The 19,307-nt window shown below is 35.7% G+C and overlaps 2 protein-coding genes across 4 annotated transcripts; one reads left to right on the forward strand and one right to left on the reverse strand.

Annotated features, from left to right (window-relative positions):
- Nucleotides 1-10,965: 10,965 nt before the first annotated feature.
- LOC110807317 (oxidoreductase, zinc-binding dehydrogenase family protein) lies at nucleotides 10,966-15,195 on the forward strand. 2 transcript variants are annotated; one of them, XM_022032416.2, is made up of 11 exons: nucleotides 10,966-11,225; nucleotides 11,333-11,545; nucleotides 11,670-11,765; nucleotides 12,025-12,113; nucleotides 12,215-12,343; nucleotides 12,643-12,763; nucleotides 12,991-13,075; nucleotides 13,164-13,273; nucleotides 14,095-14,246; nucleotides 14,461-14,557; nucleotides 14,844-14,958. In XM_022032416.2, the coding sequence occupies exons 1-11, from the start codon at nucleotides 11,145-11,147 to the stop codon at nucleotides 14,865-14,867; spliced, it is 1,197 nt and encodes a 398-aa protein (XP_021888108.2). In that variant the 5' UTR covers nucleotides 10,966-11,144; the 3' UTR covers nucleotides 14,868-14,958. The 2 variants fall into 2 exon arrangements, with proteins under 2 accessions (XP_021888108.2, XP_021888107.2); XM_022032415.2 differs by having other exon boundaries at nucleotides 10,967-11,225; nucleotides 14,795-15,195.
- A 10-nt stretch (nucleotides 15,196-15,205) lies between these two features.
- On the reverse strand, nucleotides 15,206-19,004 carry LOC110807318 (phosphoglycerate mutase-like protein). 2 transcript variants are annotated; one of them, XM_088221299.1, is made up of 11 exons: nucleotides 18,864-19,004; nucleotides 18,097-18,161; nucleotides 17,852-17,959; nucleotides 17,665-17,744; nucleotides 17,268-17,397; nucleotides 17,098-17,172; nucleotides 16,876-16,964; nucleotides 16,512-16,616; nucleotides 16,244-16,288; nucleotides 15,577-15,781; nucleotides 15,206-15,305 (listed from the first exon to the last, which is right to left on the reverse strand). In XM_088221299.1, exons 2-10 carry the CDS (start codon nucleotides 18,157-18,159, stop codon nucleotides 15,583-15,585), a joined length of 894 nt encoding a protein of 297 aa, XP_088077425.1. In that variant the 5' UTR covers nucleotides 18,160-18,161; nucleotides 18,864-19,004; the 3' UTR covers nucleotides 15,206-15,305; nucleotides 15,577-15,582. The 2 variants fall into 2 exon arrangements, with proteins under 2 accessions (XP_088077425.1, XP_021888109.2); XM_022032417.2 differs by lacking the exon at nucleotides 15,206-15,305 and having other exon boundaries at nucleotides 15,395-15,781.
- Between the last annotated feature and the right edge of the window lie 303 nt (nucleotides 19,005-19,307).

Consider the following 19,307-nt stretch of genomic DNA (forward strand, 5'->3'; position numbering starts at 1 on the left):
CTCTTCTTCTTCTACCCAACACTGATTCAAGAAGAACCGCACACCTCGAGCCGCACACTTCTTCTTCTTCTTATTTTATTGTGTTGTGTGTATATATATATATATATATATTATATTTTATATATAAACATATATTTATTTATTCAATTAAATTCATGTAATTATAATTTTAATTATATATAATGTATTTAATTATATCGATTTTATTGTATATATATTTATATATTTATATATGTATTTATATATTTAATTATATATAAATACATGTATATAATATTTTAATTATAAATATACATGTATATAATATTTTAATTATATATGTGTATATATATTTAATTATATATATTTATATATCTCTATATTTAAAACTATATATTTTTTAATATTTTTTTTATTTTTCATTTATTATTATATACAATAAAGCAGAGAGAAAATAGATAATTTGGTCAAATATACAACTATACTATACTGTCAACTCAAATAAAAACAGTTACTACTACCAGGTTAATATATTATCATTCAAATATAGTTAAATTTGAACATTAATGAAACTTGTACATACTATACTTGTAATACCTGTGTCCAGAATTTGGTTCATGATTAATTTTGATATTTCAAAAAATATAAAAAAATTTAATTTTAAATTAATTTATTTTAATTTTTGTTGAATTTATGAAAAAAAAAATATGTTATGGATGAAATTGAAAATACTTTTGTGAAAAAAAGGGTGAAAATTTGGGTTCGGTGGGTGTTTTTGAAAGAAAAATTAGAAACAGTGGGTCAGAGTGCAAATAGAAAAAATTATGTCATGTAGGACGGTCCAGTCAGTAACCCCGATGAACTAGAGCACGCTGCGTGGCGAGGCACGCTGATGTTGGTGCCATGCGGGTGATCCGCGTGCCCTGCAATCGAACGGCCTAAGATCGATCCCGCGCACGTAGATGGTCTGGATTTATTTATTCTTTAAACGCAATCGGACGGTCGAGATCAAATCGCGATGGAGGGTCTAGATTCATTTTCTCCTTAAGCGCAATCGGACGGTAGAAATTAAATTGCGATGGACCGTCCAAATTTATTTCCTCCTTAGGGGTGATCGGACGGATGAGATCGATCGCGATGAACGGCCTAGACCAAAGTGGGATGGATATAAGTACCTCGCATCACACGGGAATCCAAACCCTAGCCGTTAGCCCCCACTGGAGAAGAAAAACCAGATGCTGGAGAAGGAGGCTGACCGCCGACTACCGGTGCACCGGAGCTATTGCCGACCGCCAAAAAAGATAAAAAAATTTTTAACCCGCTCAGAATTTGATTTCGAGCACCCCTATGGCCAAATTAGAGAAAAAAGGACGACGGATGAGCCAAAAACTATGGGAGAAGCCCGGTGGAGTTGTCGTGACCAAAGTCCCAAAACTCATTCGATGAGCACCTTTCTAATTCTCGTTTCATGTGATTTTCGATTATTGTATTCACCAACCTTTTATGTGCAGGTTGGCCGAATAAAGAACCTTAGCTACGAAGGAGAACCAGCAGAGCTATCGCACCCGGTGGTCCCCCCCGGTAAGTTCAATTTTCTGTGATTTTTCGGCCAACCGAGGCCCCTGACGTATTTTTCTACAGAGATACGGCCAAAATTGCCCAAAAATTAGCAAAAATTAACTAAGCCAAGGTGAACCGCCACCGTAGGCGGTGGAGTCAGTGCTGGAGCATGGCGCTGCCGTTATGCTGGAACTCCAAAATTGGCCGAAATGAGTTTTGGACATCGATTTTGGATTTATATGATATTTTTGGGCATGTGACAAGTGTTTTGAATTCTGCATGAATAATTTTAGAAACTCGGTACTCGTTTCGAAGCGTAGCAGACAATGCGATCTCCCAAAATACTAATCTGGGTAAGGATTCCTCATCATTTTCTTTGGTACGAAAAATTGAGATTTAATAATCAATAATTATGTGTTTTTAAAAAAAATTAGAGAACTCTAAAAATAATTACAGATCACTAGTAGAGTCGGAATCAGTTAGTTCACGATTGTTTTTGATTTCCTGTTTATTTTCCTATATTGTCTATATTTGTTTACTATTATACGGTGTGTAACTGAATTGATAGTTTTTAGGGTCTTTTTGGTTATTTGGTTATTTAGTTCCCCTGTATTGTTTGTTGGTATTTCGGTTATTGGTTATTTGACTATATTAAACTATATTGTTTATTTAAGTGAACTATGAGTATAAAATAAGTTATTAATATTATGTAGTTGATTATTATACTGATGGAAATCTGTATGAAAAAGACTTACTGGGTACCCAGGAAAGGGCGGACGGGTTCGAGACATAGGGAACCCTACCGTGAACATTATCTCTGTCGGACGAGGATAGGAAGTCCCTTACTAGTAAGGTTTGGGAGATATAGTTCACCCTCATACCGAATGGGGTATCGAGGTGGTGGAATGTTTTGTTCCTATTACCAGACGGGGTATGAGGACGACCAGTTATTTGTTTAATTGGATATTGGGTTCACGAGAAGGAGGACATCCTTATGGACCCCCAAGAGTACCGGTAAGCGGGTAAAAATCAAAAGTGATCATCTCTTGTTATCTTATATGTTAAAATAAAAAGTGTATGGATATGGGTCTTCATAGATTATTTTTGGAAAAACTTATTACGTAAATATGGAATAAATGACTTTCTTTATAGTAAATGAATTTACATTAAATTAAGGGCTTTATTAGTTATTTTTCTGATTTCTACCAATCTTCAATTTTATGTATCTATGATTAGTGTGATATTCTTACAGGGTTAGTGTAGCTCACCATTTCATTAATTATTTCAGATCAAGAGGACTAAGAACCAGATCCCAATCAACAAAAGAGTTGTGAATAGTTCACCACTCGGACTCCCTTCAAAAGCTAGTGAAGGTCGTCCTAAGATGCTTAGTTATTATTTTTCATTTATTTTTTTAGTTTTTGTTTATTCTTTTAGAAGAGACATTCTCATAACCCTATTGGACATTCTAAATTATTGTGTAAGGAATGTAAACCTTAACTCAGTTATTTCACTTCTGTATTTAATTTATGAATTTATTTTTATTTAAGTTACGAGCCTTTACAGTTGATATCAGAGCCGCGTTCCTCGGAACCATTCCTTACACAAAGACTTAAGGAAACACCAAAAATGAATTATCACTCAACCATTCCTTGTGAAATGCAGGTACAGATAGCTGAGGAGAGGAAGACCCTCACTAAACCAAGCAGCCTGGGAGGGTTCACTTCGAGAGGATGTTGACCGAATCTTTGAGATGCTGGAGAGACTCATCGCTACCCAGCAGGCCCGAGTGGAAAGGAGGGAGCTACCTGACCCTCCCCCGCTTCCATAGTTTAAGTCACCCTTGTAGCGGAAAGATCCAGAGTCACCCCGGTACAACCTTACTCCTCTATAGTACCATCTGGCACCACCACAGTATAGTCCAGTGCCCCTACTGCATCACCCGGTACCACCACAATACAATTCAGTGCCTCTACCGTATCATCTAGTACCACCATAAGGCCGTTTGGGCTCTCATCAGCATAATTCAGTCTCTCTTCCAATGAACCCAATTCCACATATGATAGACTCAGGCTACATTAAAAGGTACAAAAGACAAAATTCATCTACTTTTGAAGAGGTATTCTCATTTGAAGAGGTCGAGTACTGGTTAGTTGAGATAGAGAAGGCTTTCACAACTCTTGAGGTGGTTCTCGAACAGAAAGTTGTACTTACCACCTACATGCTTGTGGGAGAGGCAGGTCGCTAGTGGTAGCTCAAGCAGGCCACCCTGCTCGTTCCAATCACTTGAAAATAGTTTTTGATGTCCTTCAATGTAGAGTACCTCATAGAGCATCTCCGACATATAAAAAAATAGAGTTTGTACACCTAATCCAAGGTGATATGACTATGTCAGAGTATGCCCGAAGGTCCCTAGAGCTGGGCTGGTATTCCCCTGAGAGCATGATGGATGAAGGCAGAAAGGCAAGAAAGTTCGAGTGGGGCCTCCATCCTAAGATTAGACAGCAGCTATACATGTTCAAGCTTAGTACTTACTCAGCCATTTTGGCCAAGGCACAGTTAGTGGAGAGGAGCTTTCGCATTTTTCCACAAGCAGTGGGGAACCCCAGATCTCCGGTCTCACAATGCAGACCAACACCCACTGCATCAGTTCAATAGAATAAGAGACCGAGGCCAGTGACTCAGGCTCTTCCTCAGGCTCTAATAACAGAACGCAGTAAGACTAACCAACACTGCGGCAATGATCATAGGGACCGACCCTGCTATTGCCTCAACAATACTTACCGTATATGTAGGAGTGCCCAGTACTACGTGAGAGAGTGCCCGCAAAATCAGAACCAGGTCAGACCTCCTATTTAGGGCAGAGCTTATAACCTCACGCAACATGATGCTGAAATCAACCCAGACGTAATATATGGAAAACCTAAGAAAAAAATTTGCATTTAAGAGATTTCAGTAGTTCGAGACTTTCCAGATATTTTTCTTAATGAACTACCCGGACTGCAGTGGACAGAGAAATTAAATTCACCATAGATCTTCAACCAGACACCTAGTCTATCTCGGTTGTCCCTTATCGCATGAGCCATGTTGAGATGGAAGAGCTGAGGAAACAAATCAATGAATTGCAGGATAGTGGGTTCATCCGACATAGTGTGTCCCTTTGGGATGGTGGAGTCACATTTGCAAGGAAGGGAGATGAGTATTAAAGTTATGTATTGACAGCAGGAAATTAAACAGGGTCACGATCAAGAACAATACCCCCTCCCCAAGATCGATGACCTTTTTGACCAGTTGCAGGGTACCCAGGTCTTCTCCAAAATATACCTGCATTCAGGTTACCATCAGGTAAAAATCAAGGCAGAAGACATTTCCAAGACAGCCTTCTAAACTAGGTACGAACACTATGAGTTCCTGGTCATACCATTTAGACTAACTAATGCACTAGCCATCTTTATGGACTAGATGAACAGAATTTTTAAACAATTTTTGGATCAGTTCATCGTTATATTTATCGATGATATCCTGATTTATTCAAAAAATAGAGAGGAACATGCTCACCATCTGACTTAGGTTTTGCGAGTTGTTAGAGTAAAGAAGTTGTATACAAAGTTGAGTAAGTATGGGTTCTACCTCGAGCAGATTAACTTTTTAGGGCACATCATATCAAGAGATGGAGTGTTAATGAACTCCAAAAAAAGTTGAGACAATACTTGGTTGGGAGAAATTGACATCGGTCAAGAAGATTCGTAGCTTTCTGAAAATGACAGGTTATTACTGCAGGTTTATATAAGGATTTTCTAGCCTAGCTGCTCCTTTGACCCAACTCATAAAGAAGAATGTCATGTTTGAATGGAACGAGAATTGTGAAAGAAGCTTTTCAGAACTAAAGAAGCGGTTGCCTATTGCACCTATGTTGGCATTGCCGAGTGGGACAAGTGGATACACAGTTTATAATGATGCCTCCTATCTGGAGTTAAGTTATGCTTTAATGTAGCATGGGAAGGTCATAGCCTATGGGTCTAGGTAATTGAAAAGTCATGAGAAAAACTACCCAACTCATGACTTAGAACTTGCCGTTATTATCCACGCCTTGAAGACTTGGTGCCACTACTTGTATGGGGAGACTTTGGGGATCTATACTGACCATAAGAGCTTGAAGTATATATTTACTCAAAAAGATCTTAACATGCATCAGAGACGTTGGATAGAACTCCTTAAGGACTACGATTGCAATATTTTGTATCACTCGAGCAAAGACAATGTTGTAGCTGATGTACTCAGGAGAAAAAATACAGGTATGTTACCTCACCTAATGGTTTTAGAATGCAGGGTAATAGGGGCTACACAACAGATACAACTTCAAGACTTGAAGAGAGTTACATGCTTGGCCTACCTGACTGTTCAACCTGAGTTGATCCAGAGAATAAAGGAAGCCTAATTCGCCGATTCCACCCTAGTAGCTCTTAGGAAGGATGTAGAATAGGGAGCAAATTCAAAATTTTGAGTCCCTGTTGATGGGTTGCTCAGATTTTAAAACAGAGTGTGTTTTCTAGGTGACAGTGAACTGAAAAGAAACATCATGATAAAGGCTCATAACTTAAAGTTTGTCATGCATCCTAGAAGTACAAAAATGTATCAAAGTATATAACTCTGATTTTAGTAAAATGAGATAAAAAGAGAGGTAGCCGACTTTGTTTCCAAGTGTCTAGTGTGTCAGTGGGGGAAGACAGAGCATCAATGCTCAAGTCGGCTACTTCAGCCATTACTGATCCCAGAGTGGAAGTGAGAACACATCACAATAGATTTCGTGATAGGATTATCTAGGGCACACTCGGGACATGATACCATTTGGGTAATTATTTACCGGCTCACCAAGTCTTCTCACTTCTTGGCCATCAAGATAACTGATCCATTGGACAAGGTAGCAAGAATGTATATCCAAGAGATAGTCAGGCTACATGGAGTGTCAGTGATAGTAGTATCTGACAGGGACCCTAAGTTCACTTCTCGATTTTGGTCTAGTTTTCAGCAAGCCATGGGAACAAAACTGTCTCTTAGTACTGTATTCCACCATCAGATTAATGGACAATTAGAAATAACGATTTGCACACTGGAAGATATGCTCCGAGCTTGTGTTCTTGATTTCGGAGAATATTGAGATGATCATTTACCATTAATAGAGTTCGTCTACAATAATAGCTACTAGGAAAGTATCGGCATGACTCCGTACAAGGCATTGTATGACCGTCCATGCAGATCATTGATCTGTTGGGAAGAGGTGGGTGATAAAAAATTATTCCGCCTAGATCTTGTAAAGGAGACTACAACTAAAATAATTAAGATAAGGAAGAACACTCAAATGGCTCAGAGTAGGCAGAAGAGTTATTCAGACACTCGGAGGAGAGATTTAGAATTTGAGATAGGTGATCGAGTATTCCTCAAGGTCACCCCTTTCAAAGAAATAAGTAGGTTTGGCAAGAGGGGGAAATTAAATCCCCGGTTCAATTGGTACTACCACTTACAGACTGGCACTACTTTTAAAGCTATTCAGGTCTATAATATGTTTCATGTGTCCATACTACGCAAGTACAACTCGAACCCCTCGCACATCTTGGTCCACGAGCCTCTTTTACTCCAGGAGGATTTATTCTATGAGTAGGTATCAGTGGGTATTGTAGACCGGAAGTGCAGAGTACTATGCAACAAAAAAATTTCCTTCGTTAAGGTCCTATGGCATAATCACACACAGAGAGAGGCCACATGGGAGCAAAAATTAGATTTCAGAACTTAATATCCCCAACTGTTTGATTAAGTAGGAGGGAGATAAATTTGAGGGACCAAATTTCTTTTAAGGGGGGGAGAGTTGTAATACTTGAGTCTGAAATTTGGCCCGAAATCAATTTTGACATTCCAAAATATATAAAAAATTTATTTTTAAATTAATTTATTTTAATTTTTGTTGAATTTACGAAAAAAATAAGTTTGAGATGAAATTAAAAATAATTTTGAGAAAAAAGGGTAAAAATTTGGGTTCGAATGGTATTTTTGAAAAAAAATTGAAAACAGGGGCTCAGAGTGCAAATAGAAAAAATTGTGCAACGTAGGATCGTCTAGTCAGCAACCTGACAAACCAGAGCATGCTGCGTGGCGAGACATGCTGACGTCGGTGCCTCGCGGGCGATCCGTGTGCTCTGCGATCAGACGACCCAAGATAGATCCTGCACGCGTGAACAACCCAAGATCAATCCTGTGCACGTGGACGACCCATATTTGTTCTCTCTTTAAACGTGATCGGACGGTCGAGATCAAATTGTGATGGATGGTCTAATTTATTTCTTCTTTAAATGCGATCAGATGATCGAGATCAAATCACGATGGACGATCCATATTTATTTCCTCCTTAGGCGCAATTGGACGTACGAGATCGATCGTGATGGAGGCTCAGATCAAAGCGGGTTGGATATAAATATCTCGCATCACACGGAAACCCAAACCCTAGCTGCCATCCCCCGTCAGAGAAGAAAAACAAGACGCTAGAGAAAGAGGTCGACCGTTGACTGCCGCCGCACCAGAGCCACCGCCGACTGCCAAAATAGGTAAAAATTTCCTCTACCTGCTCGAAATTTGATTCCGAGAACCCCTATGGCTAAATCTAAACAAAAAAGACAGTGGATGATTCGAAAACTATAGGTGAAGCCCGACAAAGCTGTCGCGCTAAAAGTCCCAAAACCCCTCCGATGAGTCCCTTTTTGATTTCCGTTTTACGTAATTTTTCAATCATTGTGTTCACCATCCTTTTATGTGCAAGTTGGTTATAGAAAGAACTTCAATCGCAAAGGAGAATCGGCAGAGCCACTACACCCAGAGGTGCAACCCCCACCCCCCCTTGCCGGTAAGGTCAATTTTCTGTGATTTTTTGACCAACTGAGGCCCCTGACATGTTTTTCTACAGGGATACGGCCAAAACTACCCAAAAACTGGCCAAAATTAGATAGGTCGAGACAAATTGCCACCATGGGCAGAAGAGCCAGTGTCGGAGTACAGTGGCGCTGCCGTGCCGGAACTCCAAAATTGGCCAGAATGAGTTTTGGACATCGATTTTAGATTTTTAGGGTATTTTTAGATACGTAACAAGGGTTTTGGATTCTGCAGGGATAATTAAAGAAATTCGGTATCCGTTAGGAAGTGTAGTAGACAGGCAGCATCCCAAAATACCGATCCGGTAAGGGTCCCTCACCCTTTTCTCTGTTATAATAAATTGAGATTTAATGGTCGATAATTGTGTATTTTTATGAAAATTAAAGAACTATAAAAATAATTACAGGTCACTAGTGAAGGCGGAACTGGTTAGTTTACAATCGTTTTTTATTTCCTATTTATTTTCCTGTATTGCCTATATTTATTTACTATTATATTGTATGTAACTGAATTGATGGTTTTTAGGGTCTTTTTAGTTATTTGGTTATTTAATTTCCTTGTATTATTTGTTGGTATTTCGGTTATTGGTTATTTGGCTATGTTAAATTATATTATTTGTTTAAATGAACTGTGAGTATAAAATGAGTTATTGATATTGCGTAGTTGATTGTTATGTTGATGAAAATCTGTATGGAAAAGACTTACTGGGTACCCGGGAAAGAGTGGACGGGCCCGGGACATTGAAAACTCTACCTGAACGTTACCTTAGTCGGACGGGGTTGAGAAGTCCCTTACTAGTAAGGTTTGAGAGATATGGTTCACTCTCATACCAGACGAGGTATCAATGTGGTAGAATGTTTGGCGCCCATTATTGGACGGGATATGGAGACGACCAATTAATTGTTTAATTTGATATTAGATTCACAAGTAGGAGGACTTCCCTATGGACTCCCAGGGGTACTGGTACGCGAGTAAAAATGAAAAGTGATCGTTTCTTATTATTTTATATGTGAAAATAAAAAGTGTATGGATATGGATATTTATAGGTTATTTTTGAAAAAAACTTGATACGTAAATATGAAATAAATGACTTTTTTTATAGTAAATAAATTTACATTAAATTAAAGGCTCCATTGGTTATTTTTCTGATTTCTACCAATCTTCAATTTTCCGTATATGCGATTAGTGTGATATTCTTACTAGGCTAGTATAATTCACCATTTCATTAACTATTTTAGATCAAGAGGATCAAGATCCAGATCCCGATCAACAAGAGGGTTGTGAATAGTTCACCACCCGAACTCCCTTCAAAAGTTCGTGAATGTCGTTCTAGGATGCTCAATTATTTGTTTTTTGTTTATTTTTTTAAATTCTGTTTGTTCTTTTAGAAAGAATATTCTCATAAGCCTATTGGACATTCTAAATTATTGTGTAAGGAATATAGACCTTAATTCAATTATTTCGCTTCCGCATTTAATTTATGAATTTATTTCCATTTAAGTTATGAGCCTTTACAATACAATACTCAATATTAACGAATCATCATGCAAATCATTCAATCGAACTTTAAGTGGACTACCACATAATATTAGTTTATCCACATTTAAAAAATGTTTATCTTGCGTAAAAAAATTAGTTTATTTTATTTAATTTTTGAATATTAATCATTTAATACATAAAAATTAATCATCATTTATAAAACTAAATCAATTTTATTTTATGTATTTAATTTTGCAATCAGAAATTCATATTTTTTTTATATGTTTGGATAAAGAATTGCAGAAATATTTTGATGAACAATTTACTTCAAATTAAAATATTATTTAACGTAACTAAAGTTTGAACTAAACACACTCATAAAGTAAAACCATCTTGCAAAAGCAGATTAAGATGTATTTGATTAATTAAATCAAAGCTTTGATTAGTGGGTATCGTTAAACACTTACGGTTCCTTTAGTTTTCAAGTTCTTTAAACGTCACGACTAAAAACCCAAAAATATGTTTTTAGAAGAAAAAAAAATCTAAAAATAAAATTGATATTACATATGGGACTCAATTATTCTTAACGGGCTGTTTTTGGTTCTTGTGGCCGTTAAATTTTAATAAAATTTAAGACATATTATTTTGAAATGGTTAGATTATTATTTTTTGAAGTTATGATAATTGTCACCTTGTTTCTTAATTAACAACTTTTTTTTTCAAATTTTAGTAACATGCAATAGAAGTAAAAATAAAATAAAATTTTTATCTATTTCAAATAAAAATGGCACATAGTTTAAAATGGAATTTATTTTATTTAAATTAAATATTTGTAATTTCTTATTTACTGAATGAGCATACAAATTCATCAAACTAAAATGTTAACGAATTTAATTAATTATAATAATTATCTCGGGTAAAAAATAATTCTCAGGCAAAAGTTACAATTTTCAAAACTGGCCCACACTGTTACTGGGGCCCAATTTCATTAACAGGACAAATTAACAATCTTTTGGGTTTCCCCAATTTTAGAAATTGCACAATGGACAACGGTTGTTGATTTAAGCCATGGAAACGGCGCCGGTTTAAGTGCGTAACGTCTGATTCAAGACGGCTAGCCCCTGCAGTCTGTCTTTTGATCCTCGCAGAACAGCAGAAGCTCGATTCTTCCAGTAACAGAAAGATTCAATCCTGTGAAGTGATAAACGATGGTGAAAACAGTAATAGGAGAGGAAACTCAACTCAATTTGGCCGAGACTCGCATCTCCCAATCAGCGATTCCTGCTCAGGTCCTTACTTTCTCACTATACACGGACATGTATATTTACGATTTGATTGATTCATATCCGAGGAACCTGAAATGATTTTTTCTGTTTTTTGAGTTGAAAATCAACAGGTGGGGCTTGTGATAGGGAAGCTTAGCTCTGATTTAGACCGAGGCTTCGTATACGATTTGATCCCAACCCCACAGAACGATGCAGGAGAGCCCGCCTGCTCTCTCGTTGAGACGAACAAAGAAAAGAGAAAGGCTTCTAAGTCTAAATCGCAGCCTGCCGATTCCTCCTTCTTGGCCATTGACAGCGATTGGGTTGCAGAGCATGCTCGCCAGGTGCGGTTGATTTTCGTTGATGATTAATAATATACTTTTTCAATTCAATTTTGCTTGTGTGCTGCTCATATCTGAGATACGCATATGTCAATGCCAAATGCCATTAAAACGGTGTCGTTTTCAGGTATCTAGAATGCTTTTGGGTGGCATGAAGGTTGTTGGCATTTACGTGTGGGCTAGTGATAATGCTTATAAAAATTCGACTATGGTGCTTTGCCAGGTAAATGATGTTAGATCTTGGTACAAGTTTTCTGGAAACTGCAGCATATTTTGTGTTCAATCAACCTTTTGATATCTTTGAACTGAGTTTGCTCCACCATTGATCTTTGGTTTAAAATTGAAAGTTAATAGTTATGATCAGGTCAGGACTATTAGAAGAATGTCAACATTAACAGGGAATTATAATCTAGAGTTCTGTCTATAGTTTCTTTTAGTGTTGAAATAGAGATTATTGGTATTTAAAAGAAGGGTTTTGGCAGACCATAAAGGGGGTCGCCGAAGCATCACCGTTTATGACTACTGACTTGGATGAGAGGCTCCTTATTCACATATGCTATAGTCCAAGGAGGTATTGGGTATTAAAATTCTTGTTTGCAATACACAATTTTCATTTTTTTCAATAAATATACAGTTCAGTCTACATGCTTACTGGACATTTTATCGGCATAGATGGACATGTCGGAGTTGTGCATTGACTTCGAATATTACTTCAAGCAGCCTGCGACCTAGTGACTTTAAAGTGGGAAAGGTCTTAAATTCCCTACAAAGGTTTAGGTGCACTTACAACTTTGATATTAGGTAATTTGTTTCTTTCAGTTGTATTTGTATCTTCTTTTGAGCCTTTTCTTTTTCTTGTTTGCTAGAGTGCTTGACTTTTCTTTAATAATAGTGCATGGTCATGTGTGTTGGGTGCTTTGCTATTAGTTTCTTTGTGTGTATCTTCTATGTGCTCTCAAATGTGTATCTTCACGTGGAATAAGTGCATTATTCACTGAATTTACTTTGCCTGAATTATGAGAAACCTTAAAGAGATCAATTCTTGCAGCAATATTATATTTTACTTGTTGTGCCTCACAAGTGAAGGTATGTTTTTTCAGATTGCCTATACTTAATGGAGGTGCATCAAATTACCAAACACTTAGTGAAATTCTTCGCCAAGGAATTGCAATTCATGCAAAAGAGCTAAGAGGTGCAAGGGCTGTGATCGATGGAAAGTTGGTAGGGGCCAATCTGACATAGAACTTCTACATGTTTATGTTATGACTTCTGAATATAAGCACCACCGAAGGAAACTGGTTCAAATGGTTAAAAATCTTGCCTTTGGCATCTTTCTCCCTCATGTGCCCTGGATGTTTGCCCTCGCCTGTGATGGGCTAGAAAAAAAAAATAAAAGTTCAACACAAGCATTGGGTTTTTAATGGTTTCTCTGTTTTCTGTTAAGTCAGGTGATTGATAATGAGCCACGGGCTACAGATAGTTTGCATGAAGTTGAATTGTTTCTACCATTCATGAAAGATAGAGGTGCAGAAGGTTTGTTTTCCCTTTTCAATCGAATTATTTTGTGGTGCATTCTCTAACCTTAGGTACTGTTTCTAACATTTAACTATATTTTGTAAAGCTTGCAGCCTAAAGGACGTTGCTGGGATTCTCCTGTTTAGAGGTTCTGTGAGCTCTTATGCATATTTGAATAGCAAAGAACCAGTTTCACAAGCTGTTGCTGAGATCAAGGTATTGTTGAATGCAATTCTGGCTGTAATTATTGCCGAATATAAATTGATATTGATTTATCATCTAGTTTGATGTGGAGATCTTTTAGGAACAGAATGGCTGGTTTCCTATATGTAATATTGCATAACCATTGAATTGTCACCAAGAATCTCTATTCAAAATGGATAATCATGAAACAGAAGAATCTTTTTTATCCGAAAGGAAGAAACGGAAGGATTTGAACATTATTATGGAATGGCATAATACATTTTAGAGCCTAGCATGTTGATGCAGTAAAAGTTTTGCACTTCTTTAACAATATGATGTTGGACTATCTAGCATATGTTGGCTTCTATTGTTTTGGTTGTAGCAACCCTGAACACATTTGTTACTAATCCCTGTGATTGCCTTTCGATTTATCTTTTATTTCTATAATTTTCCTGTCTCTCTAAACCCTGCTCCAGTGTGATACATTAAATTGTGAGGTACCTGCATACTCAAATGAAAAGATTCTGCTGAGACTTGGCCCATAGATGTTCCATACTTCATCCTTCCCAGCATGCTTTTGCGGATTAAATTACATGCAATGCTAGCATCTGTTGCATAGAATTTATGTCTCGCATTTACCTTGTTGATAAATATCATCATTAATTTTGCGATATGTTAGTTCAAATTATTGTGACTAGTTTTTCCCAAAATCCCATTCCAACAATCAAATTGTGATTTTTCCTTTTTCTTTTTTCTTTTTACATTCATGAAAAGTTGGTATTATTATTCTTTTAGTATTTACAGTTGATGATCTTGCTCTGTGCAATTAGTACTAATAAAGTTCCCACATTCAGGGTGATATCATAAGGAGCTTGCAAAGCAGATTGGATATCATTTGTGACGAGGCAGTTGGAGAGTTGGTTTCAACTGATTATAGTGTTGAGAAAGGAAAAGATGAGATATTATCTTCAAAACCCACTTCTCAGCTAGTCCTGCACTTATCCAGGTATTCAGCTGCGGTTTTAGTGTACCGTCGTTTTTGCTTTGGAGAACAGAATAGCTGCACATTTTCAATGTTTGTTCTATTTTGCAACTTTATTAGCATAACCTGTAAAACAGTTGGTCCTTTATATCTCCTGTTTTATCACCCCTGTTTCTTTGGTTTGAACATGATTTGCAGTAGCAACGGTAATCGTATTTTTTATTTCATTTGAAAACAGAAAAACATGCAGTGTTGCATTTCCACGGAGAGTCTTTGTTCCTTGGTTGGCAGGGATCTTTATCTGTGATTATCTACAACAATCTGAATCACTTGAGGTGTGTACTTGGAACTTTTAAAACATTTATATCTAATTTCTTTATTATGGCTGGGTCTGTCAAAGCATCGAGAAGGAATTCTGAATTGAGATCTTGAATTTTAAGCATATCTGGCTTAGGCTTACTTAGCATTTTGCATGATTCAATTATTATTAGTAATTTGATGGATTATTAGAATTCCTTCTTCAATGTCTAAACATGAAGTCTTGTGTGTTTACATCTTTCATGCTGTGCTAGGTTCTAAATGATCATTGTGTTGAGTTAATGTCCATGGTGGCTTTACCAGATGCTTCAACAATTTTGGATCTAGAAGTAGAAGCCCCCTCACTGATCACAAAATCTTTCTGGGATGTAGTACTCCCTTTTTTTTCTGCAACTAGTTCTTCCTTAGACAGGAGTAACACCCAAGCAGAAGCTGCAGAAAGTAGCCGGAAATCTGGGAAGAAGTTAAATTTCCACATTATGCTTGCAGTATTCTTCCTTTTCGTGTCTATCATTATTGGGTATGTGCTTTATGTTAGGGGTAATGGTATATAATTTGTTCTCGATATTGTTCCATTATATTGTTATCCAACAAGATTATTAGTCATCTTTTCTTTCTTGGCTTGAGCCCTTGAAGCACCAGTCTATTGAACCAATTTTTGTCCTTGGCAGAGTAATGATCCCACAATAAGTGGGTAAAAGGAAAATAATTGTCTGATTTCAGTTTCTTGGTTGGTATGCCTGCTGGAATGTAGATAATCTTTCGCTGGAAGAAAAAAATTCTAAGATGACATGTTGGGAAATTAAATCGCGGTGATATACTTACTTTTTGTTTGCTATTGCAGTCATGAAAAATAGTATGGAGTTTGGACTTTTAATTGAAAATTGTGTTTCAGATCAAAATTAAGATTGTAAGTCACAGGATTTGAAAGAAAACTCTTTTGTTTTCTTTTTCTCATTTATTGACTAGGGGGGAAATGTTAAGTAGAAAAGTATGCAGAGAGAGAGAGAGAGAGAGAGAGAGAGAGAGATCTGACTTGTAATTAGGGTTGCCGGATATGTACGGAGAGGGAAAGACGGGTGGGTATTTTCTTCTCTAGAGTGTTTTCATTTGGAGCTAGTTCACGACAGGTGGGAATTTTCTTCTCTAAAGTGTTTTCTTGCAGAGCAAGTCCACGAGGAATTTTCTTCTCTAAAGTGTTTTCTTGCAGAGTAAGTCCACGAGGAATTTTCGCAATCGCACTGCATATATATAACATCAGAATAAGAATTGTCTTCGTAGATGCAAGATAATTTGCTTAGGAATGTGACTGTGCTTGAAGTAGAGAAGTAATTTTAAGTGCTTTAATACCTTATAGATTAGAAAAATGTTTTTATGTTATTATTTAATTCAAAAATAAAAAAATAAAAATAGAAGCACAATGGCAGTATTAATAACTTGAAATTAAGTTTAGTTCAAAGAATATATAATTTTTGTTAAATCGTCAAGTTCCAAGCAAACTTTGCTTTTTTTAATTAAAAAAAAAAAAAAAGACTTTAAATTTGCGTGATGGCAAATTACTTATATTTATTTATTATGTTTATAATTCAAATTATAATATTTGTTTTTTATTGTTACGTAGAAAATTATATAAATTTAATAAAGAAAGTTTATCTGTTCATACACAACTGAAATGAAAACTTATTGAAATGTCAGTTTCTCACCCTTGATCGGTTATGGTCACCGACCGGAGTTCGCAGTTGCCAAATCTACAAAATACACATCAAACAAGTCAAAACACAACAACTAAAAAGGCGTGTGCGGGCGCATGATTGAAAATTATCCGTCGATTTTGTTGACCGCAAAGTCAAATTTATGGTATGTAAAAATTACCACAAATTTTTTACCCCCTCTGTTAATTTTCAGTGGTGAAAGAAAAAACGTGAAATCACCACGCAGTGGGGGGAAAAAGAGAGTTAACTGGAGACTCACCGCTGGCACAATTCATCAAATTCATTTTTAAATGCAAGTAAAGTCTGCTGCAAGAATATCCCATGGCTCACAATTGCAATTTCCTTCTCTTTTCTTGTCCGCAACCTACAAAATTTTTCTCAACTAAAATTAGAAATATTTCTATAAAATTTCCTCAATGAATTCATTTTTTTATAAATATATAGGCTATAAATTTGAAATAATCTACTTGTTTATTAAAACTGCTTATTATTTATTTATCAATAAGCAATTTTAATTAGAAAAACAATAATTCTATAATAAGTTTCTTTATTTAAATATGTATTTTTAAATTAGCATTTTTGTATCAGCAAATTTCGAATACTATACAAATTGCAAAAATCACCATTTCATAAGCTTCATTCCCCTGGCTGCAACTTCTTGCAGACCTTCTCGACTGTCAGCTTTCCATAAAATATCATCATCACTTTCTATCTGAAAAGAGAATTACAAAATAACTTTACAGATTAACCATATCCATGACTCGGTAAAAATCTAATTACAAATCGGATGATTGATTGATGAAAGAAACTTTGATAAAAGTAGGGTTAGGACTAAAAATAGTTGCCTGTGAGAAGTCGATTAAAGGGAAAAGAGATTGATAATTGCTTATGCTTCTCCTCTTATCACATGGATTGATGCCCTGCAATATGAAACTCTAATTATCCTCACTTCAATTTGAGGTTGAAGGTTTAGATCCCACTAGACTTTAAATAAAATCAATTTAAAATATATTACCATTCGTTCTCTACAAAGCTCGATTGCTATGATTGGTAGTGAATTATGATCCCGGGAATCTTGTTTATTTTCACCTACTTGATTTCCTTTAATTTCTTCTCCGAAAACTCCGATTGCCGTTTGGATGGTTCTGCACCATAATTTTTTTATTATGGTAAACATTCATGAGATTAGCTAGGTTGACACACCTCCTGAAGTTCATGTTTTTCATACTTTGGCACATATATTCAAATTCAAAGAAATTAAAAAGACTGAAGTGCAAACCAAATAGAGATTGACGAGATTTAGTTTTTGTACAAAAAAATTAGGTTTTTATCTAATCGATCTTAAAGATATTTTCTTTAATACTAGTCTAGTAAATTTGAGATTTTTTAAATGAGCCAAGTGAATCGAATACCTTGACATCGGAGAAGTAACAACTAACTCAACCCTCTCGAAAAGTCCATTGGAGCGAACTTCTTTCCGCAGATTTTCAACCTGTTAAAACACAATTACTTGTTACAAAAACAAAGCTTGATTTGATTTGAAACCCAGAAGAATATAATTCTCCCAAAAGGAAAGAATAATAATGTGTTTTATAATACCTGCTGCCAGCCTAGAGGGGAGAGTTGAGCATCCAAGAGTTGGGGAGATAGTGTTGCTTCTTTACTCTTTTCTGCTTCTACATTGTGAATCCCTTGAGCATGCCTCAACTGCATAATATATAAATATAATATAATATCATATAAACATATATACATGTATATAATGTAATTTTGTGACTTTTGAGAGTGTAAGTTAATGTTTATAAATGAAATTAGTGAACTAGAGCAGGATTGGGATTAATTACCAGGTGAAGAATTTTGCGCTGCTCTAATGGATTGAAAAATATTGTAGCACTTGTATGATCCATCTCTACAAATTATACTCTAGATGGGTAAGTACAATATTTATATACAAGGGGTATGTATACACACATATACATACATATATATATAATATACATAATTTGGAATTTCCCATATTCAAAAGTAAGAATATGCCACGCCCGCTACAAGTAGTTTTTCTATTTTGGTTTTGCAGACAAAAGTATATTGATTAGCATCTCTCCACCATTAAATGCCGAACAACGTCATAGTTCAGACAGACTAAGCTCTCTCACTTCCTTTTACAAATATATATAATTACCCTTTAAAATTTGCAGCCATTTTTTCTTCTCGTTAATTATACATAAGAGCCATATGTATGTATATATATGGAAATGATGTTGAATTTTTGTCCAAATCCAAGCATATAATTTTCACCGAACCATATATGTTCATATACTTGCAGCTATTTAGGTACATCTGTGTGTGTCTGCGGGTGCCGACTCTTTAATAAATAAACTTGGAAGGAAACAACGGAGCAGTTGGGATTATTATTATATATATTCATTGTAATTATCATTACGTAGCAATTTTATTTTATTTAACAGAAGTTTACAGTTAATAGATATATAAACATTGGAAAACTGTAAATTTTTAAATTTATAAAAATGGAACCAAACTGATAGAAATATAAAAAGGAAAATGGCAATAAGATGAGAGTAAATAACCAGAAAATTTTCAGAAAACTTACAAGCAGGAGATTACGATAATGACGATGGTGACAGAGGTGACAACTTCTTTGAGATGTTGGAGAAAAGGAATTGAAGAAGAGAGTTTATATAGAAGAGCCGAAATGCCAAGGAAATTAAGAGGAAACCATGGATGAAATAAAAGTATTTCTGACAGGAAATTATCTAAATAATTAAAATAATAAAAAAGATAAAGAACTGGTCCGCAAATATTTGTTTTTTTTTTGTAAGTCAACGTACGTATCCACGGTGCGCCGTTTTGAGGTTTTGATTATTCAGCCAACGTGGTATACACGATGAAAGACATTTCAAAAAAAAATAAATAAATAATAAATATTCAAATACTAACAGGTGAGTTATTTGTGTGTGGATATATATATATATATACTTGTGTGTGTTTAAATTTTATGAAGAATTTATTTGAAATTTAATATTTAATTTGGTTA

The sequence above is a fragment of the Carica papaya genome, chromosome 1, assembly GCF_054855325.1.
Source record: "Carica papaya isolate Zhongbai chromosome 1, ASM5485532v1, whole genome shotgun sequence".
In the NCBI taxonomy this organism is placed as follows: Eukaryota; Viridiplantae; Streptophyta; class Magnoliopsida; order Brassicales; family Caricaceae; genus Carica; species Carica papaya.

Excerpts from the sequence above, each read along its gene's own strand:
- LOC110807317 (XM_022032415.2), top strand. The coding sequence starts at position 11,145 with ATGGTGAAAACAGTAATAGGAGAGGAAACTCAACTCAATTTGGCCGAG. Across the intron at positions 11,226-11,332 it reads AATCAGCGATTCCTGCTCAG|GTGGGGCTTGTGATAGGGAA; the intron begins GTCCTTACTTTC and ends GAAAATCAACAG. Across the intron at positions 13,076-13,163 it reads GAAAGATAGAGGTGCAGAAG|CTTGCAGCCTAAAGGACGTT; the intron begins GTTTGTTTTCCC and ends TATTTTGTAAAG.
- LOC110807318 (XM_088221299.1), bottom strand. The coding sequence starts at position 18,159 with ATGGATCATACAAGTGCTACAATATTTTTCAATCCATTAGAGCAGCGC. Across the intron at positions 17,173-17,267 it reads AGCTTTGTAGAGAACGAATG|GGCATCAATCCATGTGATAA; the intron begins GTAATATATTTT and ends TTCATATTGCAG. Across the intron at positions 16,289-16,511 it reads TTTGATGAATTGTGCCAGCG|ATTTGGCAACTGCGAACTCC; the intron begins GTGAGTCTCCAG and ends TGTATTTTGTAG.